The sequence below is a fragment of the Octopus sinensis genome, unplaced genomic scaffold (assembly GCF_006345805.1).
Source record: "Octopus sinensis unplaced genomic scaffold, ASM634580v1 Contig17731, whole genome shotgun sequence".
Classification (NCBI taxonomy): Eukaryota; Metazoa; Mollusca; class Cephalopoda; order Octopoda; family Octopodidae; genus Octopus; species Octopus sinensis.
The window spans coordinates 19,852-32,500 of NW_021835274.1; the positions used below are offsets into that span (position 1 = coordinate 19,852).

Genomic DNA, 12,649 nt, shown 5'->3' on the forward strand with positions numbered 1-12,649 from the left:
TCAATTTAAATCCCACCAAAGTCAGTTTTGTTTTTTGTCCTTTCGGAATAGATAAAATGAAGTACCAGTCCTAACCGGTGTGTTAGTGGATTTCTTATAACGTCGGTTGAGTTGTATTGCATTATTAATTCCGTCTGTAAGGTAACGAGTTGGCAGAGTTGTTATCACGCCGGCCAGAATGCTAAAGGGTATTTCGTCTGTCTTTAAGTTCTGAGTTCAAATTCCGTCGAGGTCGACTTGCCTTTCTTTCATCCTTTTGGGGTCGATAAAACTGGTACCAGTTGAGGACTGGGATGGATGTAATCGACTTACCCACTCTCCCGAAATTTCCTGTGTCAAACTTTGAAAACAATATTAATTCTGTTTGTCTGCTTTCAAAGTTAAAATCTTTGGAGTTCAAATACTAAAGCGCTGGACTAAATGTTTTGATAGATTTATGTTTTGACATTCAACATTGTGAATTAAAATTACACCGGATTTATAAAAAATTTACATTAATCAAATACCATACACCTGTTCATTATATAAAATTAACGAAGAAAAAGAGTAGTGGTGATTGAAGTAACAGAGCACTTGACTGACAGCATTCTCTTAGTTGATTAATCTTCTGTATGAGGTTTTATTTCAAATACTGCTGAGTTTAAGATTTGCTTTCGTTTCTCGGGTTACAATAAAAATGTTGTACCAATTGCATACGTCTATCAAGTGACTTGATAGATAAAGTAGCACTCATATCCGCAATATATTATAGAGCCTCATCTTTTGGTAGTCAGCAGTAAATTACTTGATATACTTTTCAGCTTTCTATAAGTCGTATCTACTTTATCAATCCACGAAGGATTTCAGGATTTCATGTTTGTTACTGTCATCCTCAATAGGTCGATCTATTGTTGCATACATTTCTGTTCTTGCTGGTTTGTTTTGCATTTATCGATGTTCTCTATTTAATATTAAATCCGTATCCGTAATCACGTTATAATCCCACCATTGATACAGTATCATCAACAACTCATTACAGTTATGCGTCATTCATCCACGTAATGCCGATTTGTTAGAGCGTTCACTTTTTCATCACATGATTAACCATGCTAGAGTAGAGACAAGGTAGCAAAACAAAGCCTTGCTTAACGACATTTCTATAGCCTTGATCGAATCTCTGTCGTGTATAAAGTTTTAATGCGTTTAACAATTTTGTTAGATACTTTATATCATATGACTATCTTTCACGAGGCATCTCCTTCACCCTGTCAGAGCCTAAACTTCATTATACGAAACACATATTACATTACTTCAAGGTTGTCGCATTCCGATATTTCAACCGCTTCTATCCAATACAACTGTTTACAACAAATGAATACATGAAGCAATTACGTAAACGATACAGCAATAAACAGTTACAGGAGAAACAATGAAATCAGCCACAAATATACAAAGTCGATTGCATAATAATGTTCATTTCTCTAAAAGCATAATTACTTTGAGCTTCGTCAATAACGAAAAGAGTTTGGAAACTGATAAAATACTAAGACGCCGATTTGTTATATTTAATTTTGACACCCTACATTCCAAGTTCAAATTTCACCAGATTGATAAAATAAGGATTTAACGAAATGGAATATATCCATTCTTCGTAAAGGAAATTATTAAAATACAGAAATAAAGGCAGTTGTTGATGGCTAAAACAAAAGAGAATTTGGTTAAAGGCATTACTTAAGTTGGCTTTTATCTCTATCAGTTTCTATTTCAAATACCGCTGCGTTCAAAGTTGCATTACGCCCCTCCAGAGTCAATAAAATATGTACAATAATATTTATGGTCGAATTTAGTCAAATGAATTCTAACTTGATACGTAACTAAAAAAAAAAAAGAAAACAATCTCGATAATTTAGAAAAGAAGACACCGAAGCCAACTATGCCTTTCATCCTTCCAGGGTCGATATAACGAATACCTGTCAAACATTGAGGTTGATGTACTTGACTAATCCCTTCACCGATCTTAAAAAAGTGGTGGCCTTGTACCAAAATTTGAAACGATTAGTAAAATATTCGTAAAGAGGACGTTTATGATGACTTAAGAGCAGAACCGAATTATCCGCTGCGAGAAATTCGATACAAAATATTTCTGGGATTGAATTCCGTGCTGATCATCTATGTTTTCCTTTCTATATCAATCACTGACTAACTTTCTGTTTATTTTAGGAAAACACAAAAAGAAAACAGAAAAGAAAAGAAACAACATCAGATGAAATTGCTGTGAACATGAAATAACATAGAAGCTGCAACCTGGTCGGTTGACGAATTAAATTATAGTAGCAAAGTCTCCTTCAAATTGCATCTGCTATCTAGACAAAAGACACATTGGACAATATATGAGCTGATATAGAAAATACGGGACGGACTTGGCAAGAACTTATTTTATCATATGTCTGTTAGAATATAGCTTGACTATGCTGAACAACAATAGCAATAATAAAAAAATTCGTTCTTGCCAAAACAACACAAATTGCATGTATTGGCGAAGAGAAATTAAGAAGAATGACATTCATTCGTTGCTAATCCTAACAATATAGTCTGTAGGAATATAAAGAGACTATTAGCAACTGGGAATCGAAAGAGCGGCTGTGACTTGGTTCGCCGGTGGACATGAATATCGATGACCTTACAAACTCTTCTGCGTCATATTGCAGCTATGCGTCATATTTCAAAATGACAGATTTGGATCTTGTTTTAGCAATTCAGCTGCAGCAAATTTAGATTCCTGAAAATTATACACATCAAAAGAATGATTTATGTCTGTAATGGCTAAGTTAAGTCTTTGTTTGCAAATCTTCTTTGTTGCAAACATCTACGTTGCCAATATCTCCACACATTCCTTCGTTCATTTAAACTTTCCTTATTATTTCTCACACGGATTTTTACAACACGACGTTCCAGCTATGTAATACATTTATTTCATAGTCTTTCTCATCTATTGGTTCGGAGCTGGAATACCAATAAATTACAACTTAAAAGTATACGAGTTGAGGCGGATAAGAAATTCCCAGTTTCCCAATATAATTGATATTGATCTACGATAATTTAGTAAAAGGCAATAAATTATTGATTTAATTATCTAATTTTTAATGTAAGGGAATGGTGTTGCCAATATATATTTTGGACATATAATTTATAATCACCTGATTTATATCAGATCTGATAATTGGAATGGTTTTCCTACTTGATGCCGTGAAAGTCTCTTACAACAGGTGGCATTTAGATATAATTCATGTGTGCTGCTTCTATTCTGGTATTGTTTGAATTTTTAAAATTATTGCCTTGTACTGATAGAATTAACACAAGTAAATCAGTTCGCCTCACTGGTAAGGTATGTGTAGTGATAACTGATATCCAAATATTGCAGCTCAGATATGTACTGTTGCATTTAGTATTTAATGTTATATATTGTTGACATATTTCTCAATATTTTTTTCATATTGATACTCTAGAATATTTGAATGTCAGCAATGTTAATGAAGGATTGTTTTCGGTTTTAGTTCTTTAAAAATTGTTAGGTCATTATCACCAACCTTTTCCTTGTAACAGTAAAGTATATATGGTGGAGGCGCAATGGCCCAGTGGTTAGGGCAGCGGACTCGCGGTCGTAGGATCGCGGTTTCGATTCCCAGACCGGGCGTTGTGAGTGTTTATTGAGCGAAAACACCTAAAGCTCCACGAGGCTCCGGCAGGGGATGGTGGTGATCCCTGCTGTACTCTTTCACCACAACTTTCTCTCACTCTTACTTCCTGTTTCTGTTGTACCTGTATTTCAAAAGGCCGGCCTTGTCACTCTCTGTGTCACGCTGAATATCCCCGAGAACTACGTTAAGGGTACACGTGTCTGTGGAGTGCTCAGCCACTTACACGTTAACTTCACGAGCAGGCTGTTCCGTTGATTCGGATCAACCGGAACCCTCGTCGTCGTAACCGACGGAGTGCTTCCTTAAAAGTATATATGAAACTCTATTTAGAGATGTTAAATGATCTTTCATATATATATGTATATATATGTAACAATGAACATATTATCAAAGAGTTGTTCGGCTACGCACGAACACACCCGTCGCCCGTCATTTCCGCTTGGCCAACCACTCCACATCTAATATCTCCGTTTTTAGCATCACCCTGCATCACAGGCCTACACACTCGCGACTCCGCCTGGAACAACGTTACATTTTCAATCTACAAACACAAATTTTTCCCGGACTCTACACATCCCCGTCCTTTTAACGACTGTCTTTACAAACGCCTTAAAAAAAGCAACTTATTTTATTTTATTTTATTTTATTTTATCCTCTCTTATACCCACTTACTTTTTTACACTGTCACCCCTTTTTTCGATTTTTTATCGTTTTCTTTTCGTCGAATTATTTAACCTTTTAATTGCATTAATTTTTTTTTATAATTGCATTAATTTCAATTTTATCCCTTTAAGTTTAATTATTTTATTTATTATTTTTTCATCTTGTATCTGTTATTTTCTGTAATTTTTATTCATGTTTTAATTTTTACATCTTGTACCCTACCTTTTTCCTCTTTTTATCGATCTTATTTTATCATATTATATTTTATTTCTGTATACACACGGACATACACACACGCACACTCGCTCACACACGAACACACATATACCTTCCACACACACCACACACATACACACGCACACACGAGCATACACGCACATATGCCTCCATACACACAACCCCACGCATACACTGATATACACACACGCACATACACGGACACACACTCACGCACACTCACACACACACACACACACACACACACACACACACAAACACACATATATATTAAGTCATCTCATAAATAATACGGTTTTTCAATTGCATGAACTAAAAGTCGGAGGGGGACGGGATAAACTACCTGCATCAACTTGCCATAAAAGCAGGTAGTAATTTTACCTTGTACTTATTCTTAGTGAACGTTTTGAAGAGTGCAGTTCGATTTTAACAGTTAATTTTTCAAAGCTATAATGGAAGTGACAAAGGAGCATATTCGGCATATTTTGTTTTATGAGTTCAATAAAGGTAACAAAGCAATGGAAAGTGCGAGGAATGTTAATGCAGTATATGGGGATCGGTCAATAAGCGTAAGCCAGTATCAACGGTGATTCCAGAAATTTCGAGCTGGAAACTAAAACTTAGAAGACAAGCCTTGTCCTGGAAGAACTGTAAAACTCGACAAAGCGTCATGAAAACCCTGGCAGAAAAAAATCCCATCGTAACTGTTGAGCGACTAGTAGAGAAGCTTGGATTTGGTCATTTGAACTATTCATCGACACCTGCCTGCCATCGGAAAAGTCAGCAAATTGGATCAATGGGTTCCTCACAAATTTTCCGAATATAATCACGCGCAGAGAGTGAACGTGTGTTCTTCTTTGCTGTCACGCCTCTCGAATGAAACATTTTGGGACCGAATAGTGACTGGAGACGAGAAATGGGTTCTCTATAAAAATATCAAATGCCGAGGACAGTGGGTAGGGAAAGGAGAAAGACCGGCACCCCCAAGTTAAAGAAGGTCTTCACCCACGTAAGGGGTGTTATCTGGTGGTATATGAAAAGTTTAGTCCACTTTGAACTTTTAAACCCAAACCAAACGATAACAAAGGAGATCTACTGCGAGTAGACCTCCTTTGTTATCTTCTAGTCAGCGCTAGAAGAAAAACGACCATCTTTGGTTTCAAGACGAAAGGTGTTCTTCCATCGGATAATGCTCCGCCACATACAGCAAGGATGACATTCCAAATGCTGGAGCAGTTTGAGTGGGAAACAATGCTCCACCCACCGTATTCGCCGGACGTGCTCCATCTGTTTGTCATTTATTCCGCAGTCTTCAATATCACTTGGACGGAAAAAATATGAATTCTGTAGACGAGGTCAGAACAGTAATGGAGAAGAATTTTTCGTCACGGTCAAATGAATTTTGGAAAAGGGGCCTTGCAAGTCTACCAGATAGATATAAGAGCATTGTAGAAAATGAAGGCGAGTATATTTTAGATTAAAAAAGAATTTGGTTTATCTTAATTTTAAAAAATAAAACAAGTATAAAAACCGCATTATTTATGGGATGATCTTTCTTAATTATTTTTTAATAGCCTTTATTTATAAAATAAATCTAATTTTTGTACCTCTATAAATTCATACTTAGCTTATATAAAATAATACTGGTATTTTCACTACTTATAATAAACTGCTTAGATTATAATTTAATTAATATATAGTTAGCATGTTCATTTACCTCAGCACTCCTTTATTAAATACCAGTATATACCAATTGATCAGTATTCACAGATACCATCTGATAAGTTAGTATTTAAGTATATAATATGTATAAATATTAAACTATTTCTAGATAACGATCGTACTGCATTACCTCTGGGTATCCTTGTTGCTTATTTTGATTTTAATCACCTTATTTTGAAATTGGATGATAATACCGTACTAAATGTGATGCCCCAACTTAGTACCTTGATCTTCTGAATCTGTCTCTGTCTCTGTCTCTGTCTCTGTCTCTGTCTCTGTCTCTCTCTCTCTCTCTCTCTCTCTCTCTATATATATATATATATATATATATATATTGTCCTGGGCAAGACATAATCTTTTATCCTTGTGAGACTACTAATCAGAAGTTTAGAAATTCTGGGGTGTAGGAACTACATACTTTGCTCACCACTGTTTCCGTGATGTTCTCGAGCTTGGAGAGATAAATCTGTTCATCTGTATGAACCCAGGCTAGAGCAGATGCGAGAGTAGTGCGACGGTTGCACAACTGCACTGAATACAAAATGCTGCCCCAAAGCATTTATAAGAATTGTATTCACGATAAAATTGCTACAAAATTTCAATGGGGAATCTATAAAAAAAATGTTTGGATTTTAATACAGGAAAATAGTGTGACCAAAAACTCAAACATATCATTGAAAACGATTGTGCAAAATTACTATGGGATATAAAAATTCAAAAGGAAAAGCAAGTAGAATATACATCGTAGATATTGTCGTAGTTATTAAAGAGAAAAGAATGTGTTGTTTAATCGCTGTTTCTTGACTGTTTCATACAAAAGAGGATGAGAAAAACATGTGATAAAAAGGAAAAAATACCAGGGCCTAAAGTAAGAATATCAGTGAATTTGAAACTGCCGTAAAGTTGTCATTATCCCAGTTGTAATACGAACCACAGGAACAGTTGCAAGAGGTCTAAATGGTAGGTTTAAGATGCTGTGTACCGAAGGGAATTTTTGACACGACATATAGTTTGCTTGCTAGTCACAATACAATCTACTTCAAAAGTGCTAGATACCTAAAGACTGGAAAAGGTAACTTATTATTATCTTAGGCCCAATTATTAATAGAAGAATATGAAAATGCAGAACGAATAAAAGAAATGATTATAATAAAGTGTGTGTGTGTGTGTGTATAATATATATCTCTGCACTCCTCTCTCCCGCTCTCTCTCTCTCTCTATATATATTTTTCTTATCTAGTTTCAGCTCAGAGCTGCGGCCATGCTGATGCACCGCCGTTTTGTGCTACACTGTTATTACGACGAGCCTCGTCTAATATGTGGCACTTGGTGAAGAATGGAGTTTGATATAGCTACTCTCATTTGCACCTCTTGCCGTGAGGTAGGTTCATCTGGATCTCTTGACAGGAAGATGTCCAGCTTTGATTTAAAAACCGCTACATCTACTTTGTGCAAGTTCCTCAGACTCTTTGGGAGAATATTAAAAAGCTGTGTGCCCTTGAAACCCAGGCTGTTGCAGAAGCTCTTCTTGAAGCGTGATGGCATTGCTGGGGTCTTTGGCACTATGCAGTGTCGTCTCGTTCTAGCATTGGTGTAGCTAACAATGCCAAAATTTGGCACAATTCCTTCCAGGATCTTCCAGACATGTATTACTACATACCTCTCCCGTCTTCTCTCCAGGGAGTAGAGTCTTAGATGTTTCAACCTTTCCCAGTAGCTGAGCTGTTACAAAGAGATGATCCTCTTTGTGAATCTTCTCTGGATTGCTTCAAGGTCCGCTGTTAATTTTACACTGGTGGGTGACCATAGCTGTGAGCAGTAATCCAGGCGACTGAGGACGAATGTCCGCCAGAGGACCATCATGGTTTCCTTATCTCTGGTTCTGAATGTTCTTAGGATCCACCCAGCCTGTCGTCTGCACTTTGTCGCCTTCCTGGCAATGTGCACTTGGTAAGAGGTATCATCACTCATGTCGATACCCAGGTCCCTCACTGACTTAGGCTCTGGGATTGAAATTTCCTGTCGACCGGTGTATCCTGTAAGTTTAATATTCAATTTTGGATGCTGGTAGCGCAGGGCCTGGAATTTTTCAGCATTAAACTGCATATTATTATCCTCAGCCCATCTGTTGAGTCCAACTCCTGCTGCAGGTGTGCAACATCGCTGGGGTTCTGTATTTTCTGCGAGACATTCGTATCGTCTGCATAGCTGGCCAGAGTGGCTATCCGGGCATTTGAGGGCATATCTGAGAGGGCCACTCTAAAAAGTAGTGGTCCCAAAACAGTGCCCTGTGGAACACCGCTCACTATTTGTGTGTTCATAGAGATGGCTCCATTAACCACTACTGCCTGACTCCTATGTTTCAGGAAGTCATGCAACCACACTCCAAGTTTTCCAGCTATGCCGCGGTCACGTAGTTTGTGGCATATCATACCATGATCCACCTTGTCAAAAGCTTTTGCAAAATCAAGGTAGATTACGTCCACATTTGATTTGTTGAGTAACTGCCTCAACACCCAGTCATAATGCTGTAAGAGCTGGTCAGGCAGCTCCTACCTGGTCGAAAACCATGCTGGGTATCACTCAGCAAGTTTTTCCTCAAGGAATGCGATTAGTTTCTTTCTGACTATCCGTTCCATGACTTTGCTGATGTGTGAAGTCAGAGAGATAGGCCTATAGTTTTTGGCATCTGCTCTACTTCCCCCTTTATGTATTGGGCATATTATTCCCTCCTTCAGCTTTGCTTGGCAGTTTGCCATTCGCAAGAAATCTCTGGAAGAGAATCTTGAGTGGTTTTGCCAGGGTATGCTTACACGCTTTGAGGAGGATGGCTGGGAAACCATCTGGACCAGCAGCTGAGTTTGTGTCTACTTCAGCTATGGCTAGTAAGACATCTTTTTCGCTAATGTCAATACATTTTATTGTAACCGCCTCGCTGGTTATAGGTGAGGCGGCAAAGAAGTCCACTGGTTCGTTCACTTGTCTGTGTTCCAACGGGGTGGTAAAGACACTTTTGAACTGGTCATTCAGCATCTTACTGATCATAGTTGGACTGTCTGTGAGGGAGCCATCCTTTTGGAGGAGGGGTCCTATCTTGTAGTGCACTGAGACTGTTTCTTTCGCGTAATGAATGAAGGCCTTTGGGTTTGATTTCATGTTTTTTATAACCCAGGCTCCTTTGACTGCTTTCTCCTTCACATAGGATTGTTGCAGCCTTTTTTCGATCTCCATCAGTGTTGTTTTTAGGCGGGACGTTTCGCTACTTTTGGGATGTTGGTTGAGACGATTTGCAACCTTCGTCCGTCGTCTCATGAGGATCTTCCTGTCTCTTGGAATCTTGTTCCTATTTGTTTTGGCCTTGTACTCTGGGACATATTTCTGGCATACGGCTTGCACAGAAGACATGAAACATTCCAGTTTCATGCCAATGTCTGGTGTGAAGAGACATTCCGGCCGGTCCTCTCTGAGGATCTCTTTTTTGATCGATTTCCAATCTGCTTTGTGGAAGTTCAGATTGGAGAGATTTCGGGTGCTTCCTTTATGCTGGATGTCTCTGGTTACTTTCGGCCCAAACATAGACAGCTCTATTATGTTGTGATCCGAAATTGATGTCGGTGTCACTTTCACATCATGAATGATGTCCATATTGTTCGTGAAGCAGAGATCCAGAATGTTATTCGCCCTAGTTGGCTTGAGTACAACTTGCTCCATGAATAAGGCATTGGTGACGTTGAGCAGGGACTCCACCTGTACTTGCTTGTAATGATTCATTCCTGAGAGTATGTGACCTTCGGGCCATTTGACGTTGGGGAAGTTGAAATCACCCATAAGAAATATGGTCAAGTGGTGTTCCAGATTCATGAGGATTTCTTTAATTCTTGTGAGGCAAGAATATACATACATACATACATATATATATATATATATATATATATATATCTCACGTGACCGACCAGACTATCTGATGTTGTTACACATCGCTGGTCAAAATGCGTTCGCATTGATTTAGCCTTCGAATGACACCACCCCGCTGGCTAAGCGAGCAGGCCAATATATATATATATATTATACATGCATACACATACACTTTGTTTCAGACATTTGTTTTATTCGTTGAGCATTTTCATTTTCTTCTATTAGTAATTGGTCGCAAGAAAACAAGTTGCATCTTCCAGTCTTTAGGTACACACACACACACACATACACACACACACACACACCATATATATTATATATATTATATATATATATATATATATAGTTAATCCAAACAAGAAAACACAAAAAAAACACAGCAACGCGAGGACGTGGAACAAATAAAATATTATTGGACGCTCAGGAAAGAAGGGAAGGAGGGTTTAACGTTTCGAGCGGAGCTCTTCGTCGGAAACAAAGGAGAAAGAAAGATCCGAGAAGGGAAGACAGAGGAAAATAAAATTGCTGGCGGTGCTCACGAGGTCAGGTCACCTGTTGAAAGCATTTTATATATATATATATATATATATATATATATATATGATGGTCTCTCCCGTCGTTAGCCGGCGTATTAATGTTCGACAATTTCTTACCGAACAACCACACATGATTTGTTTATACTGATCAAATGTTTGTGTAGACATAAGCTCACTCCCTCCATCAGATCGACATTTCCTGCAGAAGTGCAGATGTCAGGTGTCGAAATAATCACAGAGCAACGTGAAATGAAGTGCTTTGCTCAAGAACACAACGCAACGCCCGATCTGGGAATCGAACCCACGATCTCGCAATCGTTAGTGCAACACCCTAACCATTAAGCCATGCGCCTATATGCATATCCGAAAAAAAATTGACGCGATTATCACAGCTGAAGGCAGCGAGCTGGCAGAATCGTTAGCACGCCGGGCGAAATGCGTAGCCATATTTCGTCTGCCGTTACGTTCTGAGTTCAAATTCCGCCCAGGTCCACTTTGCCTTTCATCCTTTCGGGGTCGATAAATTAAGTACCAGTTACGTACTGGGTCAATTTAATCGACTTAATCCGTTTGTCTGTCCTTGTTTGTCCCCTCTATGTTTAGCCCCTTGTGGGTAATAAAGAAACGGATTATCACAGCTGAAATTTTCTGTTTAAAAGTCTGATTAAAGGCTAAGTAGAATTAAGCAACAGCAACGACAACAACGACATTAAACCGTTAAAATATGATGGGAAATACCATTACTTACCAATCTCCTCTTTCTCCTTGCTGTGTTATTACAACTCTTTTTGGTACAGAGATATAGATCGATTCTCTTACAATGGATCTGGTAATCGCTATAACATACAGAAAAAAATAAAGTAGCTAGATATTACGCAAAGTGTATCATGGTTATGGTCCAACGAAGGAGCATCAATGTTGTGGTTCGACATTCTGAAACAGTAGTCAAATTCCCCTTATTTCTTCCGCTACTGTCTTGAAAAAAGATGACAGATGATTGATTTTGTCCATTGAGATGATGGTAGCGCAGGCTTATATGGCGCGGAATGGCAAGTGGTACAAGAATGACAGGTAGGGATGTAAGCTGTTGTATTTTATAGCTAAGTGTTCAATAAATTGTCCAGACACTACTTATGGAGGGATAGTGAACGCGGAGAGTATGTATATTTGACGACACTCTCAAATCATGGGAAAGTATGAATGGATGTTTTCTCTGTATGAGCTTGGAGGTCGGTGAACATAGCTGGGAGAAGGAACTTATTTTATGACAAGTCTAAAACTGAATGTTCTGATTGACCTCAAATTCCTTTAAATGATCCCAGATGACTGTTACCCGAATTGGAAGTTTCATCTTTTTTTTAAGCCCGCTTTTTGCATATTCGATTTCATATTAAACGCGCCACCACAGTTTTCGTACACTGTCTTTATAATGTCCTAACTATCCATTACTCTTGCAGTAAAACTCTACAATAACAACAGAATAAAAAATCTCTTGAAGAAAGAGAAAAGGCGAGAAGGTCTACGCGAGGTCGGTAGCCATTTTAAAACAGCAACCAAATTTTTACAAATATATACTCACTTCTTACAAGTCACACATATACATACATACATATACATACATATATATATACGTGTTTATGTATTTAATCTTGGCGTCCCTCCTGATGAAGACTTCGCCATGGCAATTTACTTTATTTCCTAGAATTTATCCCTAATTACTGGTTTGGACTTTAGCTGTTCTTTCTAGCGTAAAGGATTCCTATGATGGAAACCTCTTAATGTGTTTAAATGTACACGGATTTTATATATACATGTATTATTATATATATATATATATAATATATATATATATAATATATAATATATATATTATATATATATTATATTAGTTATATAATT

General features: G+C 37.8%; 1 protein-coding gene across 1 annotated transcript in view; it reads right to left on the reverse strand.

Annotated features, from left to right (window-relative positions):
- Positions 1-12,649, reverse strand: part of LOC118761822 — a 29,204-nt gene that overhangs the window by 15,056 nt on the left and 1,499 nt on the right. The window contains exon 2 of the mRNA XM_036499981.1: positions 11,499-11,586. Coding sequence (XP_036355874.1) covers positions 11,499-11,586 — 88 coding nt within the window. The remainder of the gene's footprint in view (positions 1-11,498; positions 11,587-12,649) is intronic.